This window comes from Triticum aestivum, chromosome 4B (assembly GCF_018294505.1).
Source record: "Triticum aestivum cultivar Chinese Spring chromosome 4B, IWGSC CS RefSeq v2.1, whole genome shotgun sequence".
NCBI classification, from domain to species: domain Eukaryota; kingdom Viridiplantae; phylum Streptophyta; class Magnoliopsida; order Poales; family Poaceae; genus Triticum; species Triticum aestivum.
The window spans coordinates 114,104,658-114,122,311 of NC_057804.1; the positions used below are offsets into that span (position 1 = coordinate 114,104,658).

General features: G+C 45.9%; 1 protein-coding gene across 2 annotated transcripts; it reads left to right on the top strand.

Moving 5' to 3' along the window:
- Positions 1-4,272: 4,272 nt before the first annotated feature.
- LOC123091362 (transcriptional corepressor SEUSS) lies at positions 4,273-13,486 on the top strand. 2 transcript variants are annotated; one of them, XM_044512856.1, is made up of 10 exons: positions 4,273-4,691; positions 5,024-6,272; positions 6,382-6,501; positions 6,699-6,747; positions 6,828-7,042; positions 7,180-7,248; positions 7,365-7,459; positions 9,967-10,060; positions 10,183-10,252; positions 11,985-13,486. In XM_044512856.1, the coding sequence occupies exons 2-10, from the start codon at positions 5,163-5,165 to the stop codon at positions 12,965-12,967; spliced, it is 2,805 nt and encodes a 934-aa protein (XP_044368791.1). In that variant the 5' UTR covers positions 4,273-4,691; positions 5,024-5,162; the 3' UTR covers positions 12,968-13,486. The 2 variants fall into 2 exon arrangements, with proteins under 2 accessions (XP_044368791.1, XP_044368790.1); XM_044512855.1 differs by having other exon boundaries at positions 4,273-4,638.
- The last annotated feature ends 4,168 nt before the right edge of the window (positions 13,487-17,654 follow it).

The window sequence follows — 17,654 nt, forward strand, 5'->3', positions numbered from 1 at the left end:
AGAAAAGGACTCGGTGTTACCGATTTCACTACTGTGGAAACATTTTGCCATTTGCATCCTGCATTTCGAATCCAGCTCCACTCGATGATTCTTATCCTCTACCTGCATCACATTCTACATGCTGCTTTGTCATGTGACTCAAGGACCAAACCTATTTGACTTATACTCCAGAAGATCCCTTCTTGGAAATTGATGTCAAAGGGGGAGAGAGAGATCACATCAAAGCTTAATCACATCAAAGGGAGAGAGACCCTATGGGAGAGAAACACTTCTTAATCCTCCCATATGCTTGGTAAACAAAGAGGAGAGAAGCCACATGTCTTTAAGAGGGGAAAGACATGTTAGTAGAAGATATTTCTCTGTGCTTTTTGCTCTAATGTTCATTTGTTTTTCATTTTCTCTGATTTTCTATTACCCTATCTTCTCCCATTATCCAATGTCAAATTCAGGGGGATAAAGACATCTAATGGAAGAAAATCTTTGGAATTCATTGCATATCTTTATCCTTGGGGACATGTCAATATCCATCTAGAGTACTAAGTACTCACTCACTACATGCCATCCCAGTCTTGGTACTCTTGTGGTTTCTCGTTCTTGCTCTGTTTAGTAGATGATCCTTTGTTATCTAACCTTGTTTTCTCAGGTTCATCTCTTCCAAAGTTAGCTCAAGACCACGAGGTAGATGTATGTTGTCACCAATTACCAAAAAGGGGGACATTGAAAGCACAAGTGCTCTCTGGGTGATTTTTGTAATTAATGTCAGCATATTTCTTGTTGGACTAATACTTCAACCTAGTATATTTCAGATAAGTTCAACATTGGAGTGGCATGACAAGAGGATGTGGAACCCCTTCAAAATGCTAAGGACACATATTGACAAAAGCTCAAGACTCTACATTTTCATTTTAGTGATCCAAGATCACATTGAGTCCATAGGAAAAGCCAATACTATTAAAAGGGGATGAGGTGTTGCTTAATGGCTTGCTTGCTCAAAATGCTTAGTGATATGCTCCAAAGCCCTCAACCACTTTCTCATTTCCACATATGTCCTAAACCTAAAAGTCAAACTCGGCCCCACTGATTTGATCCATCCGGCGCCACCGAGTTCACTTGACATAGCCACTGCCAGAAACCCTAATCAGTTTGGTCTCACCGATGGGATCTCGGTCTCACCGAGATGGCCTTGCAAACTCTCTGTTACCTATTGCAGTTTTTTCGGTCTCACCGAGATGGCCTTGCAAACTCTCTGTTACCTATTGCAGTCATTTTGGTCTCATCAAAATATGTCCTAAACCTAAAAGTCAAACTCGGCCCCACTGATTTGATCCATCCGGCGCCACCGAGCTCACTTGACATAGCCACCGCCAGAAACCCTAATCAGTTTGGTCTCACCGATGGGATCTCGGTCTCACCGAGATGGCCTTGCAAACTCTCTGTTACCTATTGTAGTTATTTTGGTCTCACCGAAATGTGCAGTCGGTCCCACCGAGTTTGCTTGACCAAGTCTTTGTTTGCTTATTGCTGAAACCGGTCTCACCGAGTTCACGCAATCGGTCTCACCGAGATGAGGTTTTGCCCTAGCCCTAACACATCAGTCTCACCGAGTTGACCTTGTCGGTCCCACCGAAAACTCTAACGTTCACATTCTGAACCATATCAGTCTGACTGAGTTTCACTATTTGGTCCCACCGAGTTTGGGAAATTGTGTGTAACGACTAGATTTTGTGTGGAGGCTATATATACCCCTCCACCCCCTTCTCCATTCGAGAGAGAGCCATCAGAATGTGCCTACACTTTCACTACTCATTTTCTGAGAGAGAACCACCTACTCATGTGTTGAGATCAAGATATTCCAATCCAACCACAAGAATCTTGATCTCTAGCCTTCCCCAAGTTGCTTTCCACTCAAATCATCTTTCCACCATAGCCAAATATGTGTGAGAGAGTTGAGTGTTGGGGAGACTATCATTTAAGCACAAGAGCAAGGAGTTCATCATCAACACACCATCTATTACCTTTTGGAGAGTGGTGTCTCCTAGATTGGTTAGGTGTCACTTGGGAGCCTCCGTCAAGATTGTGGAGTTGAACCAAGGAGTTTGTAAGGGCAAGGAGATCGCCTACTTCGTGAAGATCTACCCAAGCGAGGCAAGCCCTTCGTGGGCGATGGCCATGGTGGGATAGACAAGGTTGCTTCTTCGTGGACCCTTCGTGGGTGGAGCCCTCCGTGGACTCGCGCAACCGTTACCCTTCATGGGTTGAAGTCTCCATCAACATGGATGTACGATAGCACCACCTATCGGAACCACGCCAAAAATCTCCGTGTCTCCAATTGCGTTTGCACACTCCAATCCCATCCCTTTACTTTCTTGCAAGTTGCATGTTTTACTTTCCGTTGCTCATATACTTGCCCTTGAGATAGTCAACATTGATCAGCTGGCCTGTCACTTTTATACCACACCATTGACTGGTCATCACTGACTCAAAACCATTGATGGGCCGCAAGCACGTTAGTGATGATATGCTTTGGTCGATAAATTATTTTCGATTTCGTAGTAGTGTGGCACCTCCGAATCTGGGAAGGGGGCTCGTCTGCTCACATCATGGGTTGTCACAAGTTGGGTTGGCTTACGAGAGATAGACACAGCCCACCTGGCTAGTCCACCATATATACCCCATGACGTGGAGTTGGCTGGAGCAGAATAGGGAACACTAGGCATGCGAGGGCCACCACCAGCATGGCCATATCCGGATATCAGCCCGATGGACACATGACACTAGTGCAAGGCCCAGGAGGCGGTGGTGCTGGAGAACAATGCCGCAGGGGTAAGAAGGCCGGACCCCGTTGGCCAAAGCAGAGCACGAGCACGTGAGGGGGACCAGTACCGGGTGATGAGCACGGGGGAGCACCGTAGCCGTGCGGATCCAGGGCGTGTCGGTGCCGAGCGAACAAGGTGAAGGTGATGAGATATCCGCGAGCCAACGGGAGGGGAAAGACGCGCGACAACAGGAGCTCCCGCCACTGTCCACTGTTGTGCGGGCTTTGCTGTGGCGGTTCCGACCACCGACCGACGACGATGAGGGAGAGAGGGGTTGGGGAAGGTTCACTGTGCGTCTGTGGCGATGGCACCCATGTCGACAACGCAAGGGCAAGACAAATGGAGCAACTAAAAGCATCTTTTTCTGCATGTGAAATGTATGTATTAGTTTTGAATGCCATGAAAACTAATAATAATTTAAAATACACACGCCACGCAAGACAAATGAAGCAACTAAAGCATCATTTTTGCGCGTGGATTTTTTGTATTAATTTTGAACGTTGCTAAAACTAATACTAATCTAAGGAATGCACGTCATGTAAAGACAAATGGAGCAACTAAAAGCACCTTTTCTATATGCGGAATGTTCATATTAATTTGAACGTTGTAGAAACTAATACTAATTTAAGAAACATACATCATGGTGCAACTAAAACCTTCTTTTTCCACGCTTGAAATTTTCGTAATTTTTGAACGTCATAGAAACTGATGCTAATTTAAGAAACACACGTTACCTAAAGACAAATGGTGCAACTGAAAGTATCTTTTCTGCGCGAAATGTTCAAACTAACATTTAGAACATTGTAGAAACTAACACTAATTTTAGGAACACATCACATAAGACATCCATCTTTTCTGCAACGAAAAGATGAACAAAACTTAAACTTCATGTGTGATAAACCTCATGTGTTCCATCAGTCTGTCCCTTTTAACTCATCAATATTTTTTTTCTTACATGAATGACAACTACTTATAAAAACATCTGCATTGTTTAGATGCTTTTATTTACTAGACTAGACTAGAAAAAAGTCGACCTGGTATACTAAAGAAAGTCTGACTCGGAGTTTACTAAAGCCCCACCTGCGTTTTCATCACAACGTGCGTGACAAGAGGAGGATATCCCCGGGCAGTGCCACACCGTTGGCCATGGCATGGGCACGGAGCACGCGCTCCATTGACTTCTTTTAACCTCAGCAGCGCATCACACAACCAAAACCGAAAACAAAACACCCAAACAGAAAGGAAAACACCATCCTAATCAGACCCAGCTCCACCGCACCCACCCACCCACCCTCTCACCACCCCGCGGGGCCCCCGCGGCGCTGGCCCCACGCTTCGGCGACCGGAGCATGGAATCCTCGAGGTCGCGGCCCCCGGATCTTAATCAAATCGAATGGGAATTTTGACGTCCGCAAGGACAAAGCCTCAGAATTTTCTACTTCCGCCTCCTCTCTCTCTCTCCTGTTTCGTCTGGCTTTCTCTCTCCTCCTCGCTCCGCCTCCTCCCTCCCTCCTCCAGTCCACAGACCCAAATCCCGTCGCTCGCACACAGGAACGAGAGGGAAAGATTTTTTTAACGAACTGAATTTTTTTATCCCGCTGTTATCTCCCTTCGAGCGGCAGCGCAGCGGGGGCGGCCTAAACCCTAGCCGGAGCGGAGCTTATCCGTCGCGGCGGCGGCGGTGGTGGTGGCAGTGCTGCTCCTCGCGGCAGTGCACGGCCGACGGCGCGTCCCTGCGGGCCTCGCCGCGCGATTTGGCGCGGGTTCGAGCTCTGGATCGCCGGATTCGGGGCGGACTGGATTCTGCTGGCTGGTTGCGCCGGTGAGTGGCGTCGGGTTCCGGCGTGTTTCGCTCCGTGGGTTTTCGGTGACGAGGTCGCTGTTGATGCTGCTGCTCCTTAATTGTTTTCTCATTTTGCGTGTTTGGGCTCGGGACGCTGCGATCTAGTCTGGGAGTTGGGGGTTGCTTAATTCTGCTCCTGTCTGGTGCCTTGCTCGTTTTTTTTTGTGGGGTTGGATTTGGTGCTGTTTTTTTTGCTTTCGTCGTGGCGGATTTGAGGAGTACAAGTTTGCTTTGGATGCTCGTTTATGTTGTTTCTATGGTTGATTTTGGGTGGTGTGGGTTGGTGTTCAGTAGATTTGTGCTGGAGATACTACTCTAGATCCAATGCTTGTGTCCTAAAGCTGTAGTCTCTGGTTGTTTTCAGGGTTTGCTGCCTTGTTCCTGCCCAATTTTGGCGGATCTTGCGGCCGTTCCGTGCTGAAAGGATGGCGAGGTGAGTGGTGACGCGCTCGATCTTGGGAGTAGTTTCTGCTGAGTTCGTAGCTCTCCCATTGCCTGCAACGATGGTATCGTCAGGGCCGCCGAACCCAATGGGGCCTGGGCAGCCAGGAGGCGGTGCCTCACTTCTCCGGACAAGTTCTAGCCTGCTCAGTGGTGGCCAACAGGGAATGGGTGGGGGTGGCGGCATGCTGCAGTCGCAGTCCCCGTTCTCATCTCTTGTCTCCCCAAGGTCTCAGTTTGGTGGAAATGGCTTGCTGGGAGCAACCTCTAATGTCTCCTCCCTGCTCAACCGGTCATCGTTTGGAAACGGGAGCCCTGTTCCAAGTCCAGGACAAATGCCAAACGGTGGGCTTCCGATGAATACCCTTCAGCAGAGAGGGGGGCTTGATGGCGCTGGTGATTTTACTGGCACTGGAGGATCCGATCCTATGTCGTTTCCATCCTCCTCCTCGCAGGTTAGTTTGGGCAATCACCTAGGTTCAGATATCCTGCAGCAGCAGCAGCAGCAGATGGATGTGCGGGATTTGCAGCACCAGCAAGAGCAACAACATCAACAACATCAACTGCCGATGTCTTACAACCAGCAGCAGTTGCCGTCACAGCAGTCGCAGCCGCAGGCTGCAGTGAAGTTGGAGAATGGTGGCAGCATTGGTGGAGTCAAATTAGAACAGCAGATGGGACTGCCTGACCAGAATGGCCCAGCCCAGATGATGCGCAATGTTGGAAATGTAAAATTTGAGTCGCAGCAGTTGCAAGGGTTGAGGGGTTTGGGCGCAGTCAAGATGGAGCAGTCGAGTTCGGACCCATCAGCATTCTTGCAGCAACAGCAGCAACAACAGCAGCACCATCACCACTTGTTGCAACTCACGAAGCAGAACCCTCAAGCTGCTGCGGCTGCCCAACTGAACCTCTTGCAACAGCAGCGTCTTTTACATATGCAGCAGCAGCATCAGCAGCAACACCAACAGATTCTAAAGAATCTGCCTTTACAGAGAAACCAATTACAACAGCAACAGCAGCAGCAGCAACAACAGCAGCAGCAGCAGCAGCAGCAGTTACTTCGTCAACAGAGTCTAAACATGAGAACCCCAGGAAAGCTGGCTCCTTATGAGCCAGGTACCTGTGCAAAAAGATTGACCCATTACATGTATCATCAACAGAACAGACCACAGGTAAAAGATTTTGTTTGTCTGTTTGTTTGTTTCAAACAAGTAATTTTGTGCTCCAAGCAAAAGGCATGTGCTTACAACTTAGGGCATTTACCCATTCCTTTTGATGCAGGATAACAATATAGAGTACTGGAGAAACTTTGTCAATGAGTATTTTGCTCCAACTGCTAAAAAGAGGTGGTGTGTATCTCTCTATGGAAGTGGTCGTCAAACTACTGGAGTTTTCCCTCAGGTGGTGTCTTGCTCCGACTGCTAAAAGGAATATGCATCTCTTTCTCTTCTTTCTCCTATATTTGATTTATTCAAGTAAATTCAGTTCTATTAGTTAGTCATAGCCTTAGAGAATTTGGAGTAACACATAGGTGTTTTGAGTATAATTTGCCTTTTAAATTCTCATTTATAACTTTCCTTATGGGTTTGCACCTCCAGGATGTCTGGCACTGCGAAATATGCAATCGAAAGCCTGGCCGGGGCTTTGGTAAGCATCATTTAATTTTGTGCATCCTCCTCTCTTGCTCGTGTTTCTGGTTTGATCTTATGTTCTTCTTATCTTTACAGAGACAACAGTAGAGGTCTTACCGCGGCTATGCCAAATCAAATATGCGAGTGGTACATTGGAAGAACTATTGTATATTGATATGCCACGCGAATCCCAGAATGCATCTGGACAGATTATTTTGGATTATGCAAAAGCAATCCAGGAAAGTGTCTTTGATCAATTGCGCGTGGTACGTGAAGGGCATCTAAGGATAGTTTTTAATCCAGACCTCAAGGTATTGTTATTCAGTTTTGTACTTTGTTCTTCTTCCTGTCACTATATCGGTTCTTTTTATGATACTATTCTTGAATAAGTGGTGCCTTTTGGACTAACATATATTGCACAATCCTGTACCATCTCCTTCAATTGAAGATTGCATCTTGGGAGTTTTGTGCTAGGCGTCATGAGGAACTGATTCCGCGGAGATCAATAATACCTCAGGTATAATTTTTTTTATCGTATAGACATAGTTTTACTCGCAGGTCATGGATCTTGTTATTTATATTCAATTTGGATTGAGCATCTGATATATTTTTGCACTGTGGTGTTTAATTCAGGTTAGTCAGCTTGGCACGGTTGTACAAAAATACCAGGCTGCTGCTCAAAGTTCAACGAGTTTAACGACCCAGGACATGCAGAATAATTGCAACTCGTAAGGAGATCGGCTCTGATGTGCTTAATATTTTTCATCTAAAGTTCTTTCCTGAATTCAAATTTACATATTTTCCTGTCATTTGGTTTAGCCAAGCTGATGCTGGTGCTATCTATTATATTTTCGTTAATGGTTTGTCCACTTCTTTTCTTCATGTATACGTGTCTGTTCTGTTAAAATTTATCATCTGCCTTCCCTGTAAAGGAGCCATTTGTTCGGTGGAGCTAGTTTCCACAGTGAGTTGTTTTAGATGCATTGGCCGTCATGGCAAGGTGAGAGCCAAGATAATGCGGACCTTAGTCCAAAACAAGATAATGTGGGTAGGGTTAAGGTCTGAAGACGGGCATAAGGCACTTGGTCTCAACAATCCCGCAGCATTGCTTGTCCCTGACGTTGAAGAGTGTCTCAGAGGCATAGAGGACTTCCATTTATTTCATTGCTTAATTTTCCCTCTTAACTTATGTATACCAAACATACGTGATTCCTAATTGCTCATGGCCTATTAATACCCATGCTATGCACGGACTGGGGTACCTCTTTACTTTTTAGCCCATAACACAAGATGTATACATGTGGTAACTCCTCTGAGCCACTCAGTATTGTTTGACTGCCATAGTTGACTTGGTTTTTAGCATATCACCCTTTATGATCAAACCAAACCAACTGGATTTACTGTTTTAAGCAAAACAGGATGAAAATGCTAGTGCTGTGTGCAAGCTTGTCTCAGGTCCTAAGGGCTTACAGAAGTTATCAAATAAGTTCCTCTTGCCAAATAGGCACATGACTAATTAAGTGTGCCCGATGAGCTTTGCAAAAGTAAAGGAGTTAGTAATTCACCTCAGCCTTGGTGATGAGCACCCATGATCCAAGTGTTTGAAAGGTAGGACGACTACTGCAAACCTACATGCTATAGCTAGGTGCTACAATAACCCTTATCATGTGTACACGGGCTTCATCTGGCTAAAAATCGCATATTTTAGGAACCGAATAATTGATCATTATGATTATTTTCTATATTAGATTTCATTTTCATTTGTCAAGAAGAACTTTCTAAATATGTGCATTCTCTTGCTTGATGCGATGGAGGGGTTACCTAGGGTTTAAACCATGACCACCACCACAGCTCAATGATGAGATCTCAAGCACCTGGGCCCGTCTGACACAGCAGCAATAAATCAGGCCATAATGTAGAAAACTAGAAACACCACGTTAGAGATTATAATGATTTGTTTCTATATTAGATATTTCCTTTTAGTTAGTTGCTATCCTTTTAGTTTCCTACTGAATAGTCTGTCGTTTGGCCCATGAATACCCGTGGCATTGAGCTTCGAAGGTTTTGCCATCCTTTGGGCCATCGGTTATAGTTAAGTTTCATACACCGACCAACCCTCTTAAAAGTTAAGCTCTTAGGGTAATACATGCATCTTATTCAAGCTTAGGCTCATCTTCAGCCCTATATATAGATTAGATATGGTGACGTTCCGTTAAGTGACAAATTCAGTTCAGGCACCATTCCAGAAGGTGCTGGAATTGCAAGCACATGCTTACTTTAATTTCATAAGCACCACCCTTCTTAATAATAAAATGGGCATGTTGAGTTTTGAACTCATTACATCAAATGCAACATCATGCACCAACCAACTCACCGAAGGGCTTATGCTGTCAGGGCATGGCCATTACTTTACTTATGCTCATTGGTTGTGCATTTATTCCCTAAAAAGGTAACGTCTAAACAAAACTCGGATCAACCAGCGGAGGCTGAACCTCGAACGCTGGTCGGTGGGTTCAGCCTGCTCAAGCTAGCCAACTGGTCAATGCCCAGTTCTGGTAGGCATGCTCTTTTCACGTATATCTTTATAACCTGTAACGGGCCAGATCTTAATTGTACTTGGTTATTAATGCATTGAAAATGGGATTCTAGTTGAAAATAACGAGGATTGTTGGAATGTAGAACGGATTGAGAAGCATCCAGTTGCCATGAAAAGAAAATCTCATTTTAGGTAAGTGGACAACTTGGAGTACGTGCAAGGTACTGGATATTATGCTGTATTACTGAAACCGGACTGATAGTTTAGCCAGAAAACCGGACTGATATTACGTGCAAGGTTCTTGTTGTTCTAGAAGCATAAAATGTCCGTAAGCAAATATAACCTTATACGCGCAGGTGCTTGCCCTGTCTTGACCTTACTTGCTTGGTATCTTTTGCTTCTGTTGTTATAACTCATCACTGATAAAAATTGTGATGTTTAACAATGTGATTGGTAGCACCTAAACCACATTGTTCTTACCTTCCTTGCTGACTGTTTCTTTGGGTAACTATTACCTTTTACCAACTCCATCAATTTCCATTGTACTTTTCAAGTTCATGCTGTATAACAGAACACTTGTTCTTACTTTCCTTGCTGACTGTTTCTTTGAGTAACTATTACCTTTCACCAACTCCATCAATTTTCATTGTACTTTTCAAGTTCATGCTATATACTTATATTGCAATCTTGTACAATTAGGTTTGTTGCATGTGCGCGCCAACTGGCTAAAGCCTTGGAGGTGCCTTTGGTAAACGATTTAGGATATACAAAAAGATATGTCCGCTGCCTTCAGGTACACTCTAACCTGATGTAGTTTCCATTCACGTGTTATATTTTCTAAATTGTTTCATAAGTATGCACCTTTTTCTGACCATAAGCTCCTATTGTTTTCATGCAAAATGTTGATACTCTCAGATTGCGGAGGTGGTAAACTGCATGAAAGATCTGATTGACTATAGCAGGCAGACTGGATCTGGACCAATCAGTATGACATCTTAATCATTTTAGTTTGTTGATTTATCTCATCTCATATCATCAGGATGGCGCAAACTCCCGCATACCACTCTGCACTCACAACACCTGAATTAGTGTTATTTGGGCTCTATTTTTAATTACCATTATTTATTTAGTCAAGTTTCCTTGCGGTACATTTTCTACACGTGTAGGCATGCCTCTTAAATACTCCCTCCGTCTCAAAATGCGAGATCATTTTTGACACTAGTGTCAAAAATCTAGTGTCAAAAATGCGGAGGGAGTACCTTAGGGTAGTTATAAGGTAGGTGAGCATTCGGTTTTGGTGAGAAATCACTGTAACTATCGTTTCAAGCTGCCGTTATTCCATCCATCACTATAAAAGGCTACATTGGTATGCCTGGGAAAGAGTGGTGCCTGGCTTCAGCCTGTGATGTTGATTATTTTGCCTTGACCCATTAACTGGATTAGCCTGGGGTATAAGTGTTTGTTTTGGTGACCTGGGCATGAAAGAGTACTGAGCGGTAACAAACATGGCGGGCTTTATGCTGATCACATCATTATATGTGCAGAAGAATTGTGGTTGGTAAGCCAGCTGCACAAAACCAAGCAATTAAGGAATGTATAGGACAGTCATTAGGAGTTGAGATGTTAGGAAGTTAAGAGTCTTGTAGGGTACTAGCAGGTCCACCTAATTCATAGGGACCACCATGCTAGATATATATTATATACAGATAAGAGTTCGAGTTGGTTAGTCTATCCGCATGCATCCAGTTTTGAGTTAAAGTCCAGTTTGGTTGATCAAGGAGTCTAGTACAGTAGGCTGTCTGACAAAGCGAGCTGGCATTGTGAATGTTGGATCAATCAGTAAGATAGCAAAACTTCTCAAGACTCGGAGCCTCTCTTCCATGTCAGGGACGAGAGAGATCGAGTGCTCTATCCCCTGCCTTTGGACCCTTTAATCTGCCCAATTAATCCACAATACCAACTCTAATGGCTCATAAACATCCTATTGACCCATAACTCGCTGAGCATAACGAATAAAATATCCCCAACTACATCAACATGCGGCATGAAGAAATCCCAAATCTGCAGTGATAGGCATCAGTGGTGGGCCAGCCTCTTGATAGCCGGATGGTCTCTCATCGCAGCCTCTTGATGAGTGCTGGAGCTCGTATGCGGCAAAGGCAGGCCCGACAATGACAGAGCTTTGATGTGGTGGCGGCACACAGCTTGCTGCCATTGCTCATCTCTCCCATCTGCCTTTGTTAGGTCAGTATTAGCTCCCAGGCTGCAGCTGCCGCACTCAAGGTGCTCAAACTCCTCAAGCACCTGAGCCAGGCTATCCAGGTCACCAACCAAACACCTCCCATGCAGGTCCCATGGATGCTCTTTGCAAGGCATGACGTGGCCGGTGATTTCAAGTTTTCCAACCACTTCCGTAGGAAGGAAACTGTAATCACCTGATTACCATAAACTATATAGTTAACATTGCATCTCCGGTAGGAAACAACTTCTAAGTACTCCTAGACCGTTGGTGCCTGCCCCTGATCCTCATGGGAATGGCTGGGGAACTGAGTTGCCTGTGCCTGGTTCCTGCTGATTTAGTACCTAGTCACACAAAACACAGTAGCATGTTGGTATGCCATTCAGCAGCCTGTGATTTCTCGTCGTATTATGGCCTTCTATTTGCTAATTTATGTGTGTTTGTCCACATGTAACACTTGCTGTTATTTCTATTTCAGATAGCCTTCATAACTTTCCTCGGAGGAGTTCATCAGGTATTAACCCTCTTCAACCACAGCAGCAACAGCCTGAAGAGCAGCAATCTGTTCCCCAGAGTTCAAACCAGAGTGGCCAAAATTCTGCTCCTATGGCTGGTGTGCAGGCTTCTGCCTCTGCCAATGCAGACGTGACATCAAATAATTCTTTGACGTGTGCACCCTCTACATCTGCACCCTCGCCATCTGTTGTTGGGCTCCTCCAAGGTTCAGTGAATTCTAGACAAGATCATCCAATGGGCACTGTAAATGGTCTGTATAACAGTGGAGATGATGGCGTAATTCCCAAGGTGAACTCTACAAGTTCATTGCAGTCAAATCCGTCTCCCTCTTTCTCTTCCCAGGTGCCCACATCATCCAATAATAACATGATGCCCGCCCCTCAGAACACAAACCAACTCAGTTCCCCAGCAGTATCATCATCAAACTTGCCTCCAATGCAGCCACCTGCAACTCGGGCTCAGGAACCTGAGCCAAGTGATTCCCAAAGCTCGGTTCAGAGAATCTTGCAAGAGATGATGTCATCACAAATGAATGGTGTTGGCCATGGAGCAAATGACATGAAGAGACCAAACGGACTTGCCCCTGGTATTAATGGGGTTAACTGCTTAGTTGGTAATGCGGTCACAAATCACTCAGGAGTGGGAGGAATGGGATTTGGGGCCATGGGTGGATTTGGTTCAAATAGTGCAGCTAGTGGACTGAGAATGGCAATGGCAAACAATGCAATGGCAAACAGTGGGATGGCAATGAATGGCAGGATGGGGATGGGGATGCATCACAGTGCACATGACCTATCACAGTTGGGCCAGCAGCAGCAGCAGCAGAACCAGCACCAGCACCAGCAGCATCAGCAACAGCATGACATAGGAAATCAGCTGTTGGGTGGACTTAGAGCTGCAAATAGCTTCAATAATCTTCAGTATGACTGGAAACCCTCTCAATAGATTGATTGGAAATACAAGTTCAATATGATGTTGATGCAGCTGCCCTCACTGGGCTCATTGCTTATGGAGCGTCAATTGCTTGCTCTCTTGTGTCCAAGCATTGGTGCTTTCGCACCAAGGGTGCCATGGAAAGGAATCATAGGCGATGGCAAGCATCTGAGCTCGCGGCTGTATGTTGCAATAGTAGTTGGTTCCCTGTGTATTATGCAACTATGGTACTGGGCTACCTGCCTCGGTTATCTTACCGAAAGATAGAGTTAAAAGATTAGAATCTGCCTGCACTGGGCATGGTCGGTGTCAGTGTTTGGTGTTATTTCTCACCCGGAAAAGAAGTTTTCCCTCCTTTTTTTCCCTTAACGGATGACATCCGAACTGTAATTTATCACCGCCCTTGCCGTAGCAATCATATGTGCTGATATCTTCGCCTGAGAATTCTCTCGTTGTAGCCTTACTGTACTCTGTATAAGCTGTCATATTGACTCGTGGAAAAAGTATCAAGAATGTTTCTGTCGTGTAAAAGGTGCACTCTTCTGTCCCACATGTTTCTGTCAGTGATTTGTTCTTGAAATAAGTAGGCTCCACCATTTTAATTTGTTATGGCATCAGGTAGCTCGCTGAACACCCAGCGTGGTTTTCTGAATATTGTCTGGCGTGTTTGACAGCACGGGATGTACAAGTCTTTTTCTTCTTGAATTGTGGGGCATAATGAGAGCATCCCCATATCCTTCCCAAACGTCCACACTGGGGCAAATCTAACCCAAACGTCCGGGCTGACCAGCAATCCCCATACCCAGTTCATACGTAGGGCGGATATGGGGATGCTGGACATGACCGCCGCAAGGCCCACTCCAATTTGCTTGAAGAAACCCCTCCTTGCCTAACCTGCATGTTTCTCTTGTCTTCTCTTTCTCGTCTGCACAATCGCCATTGTTGTTTCGCCGTCGTTGTTGGTCCGTCGCCATCATACCTTCGTCATGGGATGTCCCAACCCACAATGCCGCCGGCCGTCCTGCCAACGACCGCCACCCCGGTACGTCTAACTCCTTCGGATATACACCTTGCAGTCTATGTGTTCGATGAAATGTTCGAGTAGTTTTTTCATTCTTTTGGTCATTTGTATGTCACCGATGAATTCGTCGAATGAAAGCTATTGAAACACAGACCTTGACAAAATCATATTCAATGAGTTCAACGATTCGTCGGGATCGAACGACGAAGATGCTGAAATGATAATGGTGACGGGCATCCAAGAGGAAATGAAGAAGGCAGAGGAGCACGTACTGAACTTCAAGGGTTCCATGAAGGGCCGAAGAGTTATTCACCGGGATAGGATTGCTAGCGCAAGACTTCTGTACACAGACTACTTCACAATGGAGCCAACATACCATGAAGGTTTCTTTCAATGTCGCTTTCGGATGAGCAGAGATTTGTTCTTGCGCATCGTGACTGTTGTGGAGAAGCCTGATGATGACTTCAAGCCAGGGAAGGATTATTACGAAAAACTTTATTTCCCCCCTCTGCAGAAACGCACGGCTGCTCTTAGGATGCTTGATTATGGTAAGGCTACACATGCCACTGATATTGATATCCGGATGGGAGAGACCATGGTCTTGATCACCACAGTGCAATTTGCACACACTATGGTGAAGATGCTTGGAGCAGAGTACCCGAGAGAGGCAACTATGAAGTACATAGAAAAGGCAATTGGAGCATTAAGAGGATTCTCATGTATACTCGGTTTAGTTGATTGCATGCACGGACAATGGAAGAACTGCCTTGTGTGGGAAGTACCAAGGTCATGTCAAATAAGCCATCATCATACTTGAAGCAGTGGCATCAAAGGACCTATGGATTTGGCATACTTTTTTTGGCACGCCTGGTTCTAACAATGACATCAATGTGCTCCAACGATCTCCTTTGTTCAAGAGGCTTTGTGATGGGGGACCTCGGCCGTGCAACTACACCGTCAATGACTACAACTACAACATGGGGTACTACCTTACCGATGACATTCTATCCTCAATGGGCGGCTTTCGTGAAGACGATATCAGATCCTCATGGTAATAAATAATGTCTATTTGCACATGCACAAGAAGGTGCTAGGAAGGGCGTGGAGAGGGCATTCAGAGTACTCCAAGCCCGTTGGGGTATTGTACATGGAGTTGCAGTGATTTGGAAACCGGAGACACTTTGGCAGCTCATGACATGTTGCATAATCTTGCACAACATGATTGTCAAGGATGAGGGTGAAGAGGCAATCTGACACACATGATTTTGAGAAGCCCGATGTTCAAGTACACCGGAGTACATTGCCAACCTTTTAGAGAGACATCGAAAACTTCAAGATCAACATGCGCATATGCAACTTCTCAATGATCTTGTGGAGTATATGTGGATCCACATTTGGATATCACTGAACTTTTCTTTTTTAGTTTCAAGTATGCATTATGAACATTTTTTGTGTTCGGACTATGTTTCGATTGGTATTTTTAAGCACGAATAATCTGTTTTTGTGTGCACTACCCATTGTTTGACCGCGATGATCAATGTGCATGTGTTTGCATGTATTCGATGTTTTGAAAGTAGGGGTTATGGTTGCAAATGAGGTCATTTGACTGCCGACTGGGCGCTGTTCGCAGGCGCGTTCGGGCGCATTCGCGCATGTATAGAGGTCTGGATTTGGCAACTCTGATTGTAGATGCTCTAAGTCCAAACCCACCCTAAATTTGTATGTAGTCTGTAGGAAGATAGAGATCAATGTGGAAGTGTTGAACTCTTCTCAGTGTCACGTCATGTATTAATATAGATGACAGTTGTGCTGACCAACACTAGAAGGGATTTTTTGTCTAAAAAAAATATCAGAAGGGATTACGACAGAATCGGGGTTACATTTGCAGGGTTCTTTTGTTTCAAAAAGGAGACTAAACAAGTAGCTGACAGTGGGTGCAACGCTGCAAGGCAACACCTTCAATAAGGAATCACACTACAAGACAACACCTTATATAAGGAATCGCCTAAGCGGTGATTTCGGCTGGTCCAACTGGATACCAGACCAATGGCTATTGCCCCCGAAGTTGATCTCTGAATCAACACCTTCAACAAGCGAGCATGCAAGAACATGGGTTTTCAATCCTATTTGGATTGCAGCCGCCGCTTGCCTTGCCAAATTTTCAGTCATTGACTGCTACCGCGGCCTTCGTGTGGATCGGCGCCGATGAATCGCAACCACGACAATTTTTCGGTCGGCCCGTTCAGATTTTCCACCCACGCGTTGGCGAGATCGGGGCGGCGAAAACCTTTGCCAATTTTTTGGCGATCCTATTTTGGCGGGGCTGGCTGTGACGCCCCCGATTCAATCGTACACTAATCATGCACGCAAATGTGTACGATCAAGATCAGGGACTCACGGGAAGATATCACAACACAACTCTAAAACATAAATAAGTCATACAAGCATCATAATACAAGCCAGGGGCCTCGAGGGCTCGAATACAAGTGCTCGATCATAGACGAGTCAGCGGAAGCAACAATATCTGAGTACAGACATAAGTTAAACAAGTTTGCCTTAAGAAGGCTAGCACAAACTGGGATACAGATCGAAAGAGGCGCAGGCCTCCTGCCTGGGATCCTCCTAAACTACTCCTGGTCGTCGTCAGCGGGCTGCACGTAGTAGTAGGCACCTCCGGTGTAGTAGGGTCGTCGTCGACGGTGGCGTCTGCCCTGGCTCCAGCTCTGGTGCGAACCAGAAAGGAAAGGGGGAAAAGGGGGGAGAAAGCAACCGTGAGTACTCATCCAAAGTACTCGCAAGCAAGGAACTACACTACATATGCATGGGTATATGTGTAAGGAGGCCATATCAGTGGACTGAACTGCAGAATGCCAGAATAAGAGGGGGATAGCTAATCCTGTCGAAGACTACGCTTCTGGCAGCCTCCGTCTTGCAGCATGTAGAAGAGAGTAGATTGAAGTCCTCCAAGTAGCATCTCCAAGTAGCATATCCAGTAGCATCTCAAGCGCATCTCCAGGTAGCATCGCATAGCATAATCCTACCCGGCGATCCTCTCCTCGTCGCCCTGTAGAAAAGCGATCACCGGGTTGTCTGTGGAACTTGGAAGGGTGTGTTTTATTAAGTATCCGGTTCTAGTTGTCATAAGGTCAAGGTACAACTCCAAGTCGTCCTGTTACCGAAGATCACGGCTATTCGAATAGATTAACTTCCCTGCAGGGGTGCACCACATAACCCAACACGCTTGATCCCATTTGGCCGGACACACTTTCCTGGGTCATGCCCGGCCTCGGAAGATCAACACGTCGCAGCCCCACCTAGGCACAACAGAGAGGCCAGCACGCCGGTCTAAACCTAAGCGCGCAGGGGTCTGGGCCCATCGCCCATAGCACACCTGCACGTTGCGTAGGCGGCCGGAAGCAGACCTAGCACCCCTTACAAGGAGTGCGTTACCAGTCCAATCCGGCGCGCGCCGCTCAGTCGCTGACGTCTGAAGTGCTTCGGCTGATACCACGACGTCGGGATACCCATAACTACTCCCGCGTAGATGGTTAGTGCGTATAGGCCAGTAGCCAGACTCAGATCAAATACCAAGATCTCGTTAAGCGTGTTAAGTATCCGCGAATGCCGAACAGGGCCAGGCCCACCTGTCTCCTAGGTGGTCTCAACCTGCCCTGCCGC

Bases quoted from the DNA above. Each gene is read 5' to 3' on its own strand.
- LOC123091362 (XM_044512856.1), top strand. From the start codon at position 5,163: ATGGTATCGTCAGGGCCGCCGAACCCAATGGGGCCTGGGCAGCCAGGA. The intron at 7,460-9,966 runs GTAAGGAGATCG...TTGTACAATTAG, and splicing joins ATGCAGAATAATTGCAACTC to GTTTGTTGCATGTGCGCGCC. The intron at 10,253-11,984 runs GTATGACATCTT...TTTCTATTTCAG, and splicing joins GACTGGATCTGGACCAATCA to ATAGCCTTCATAACTTTCCT.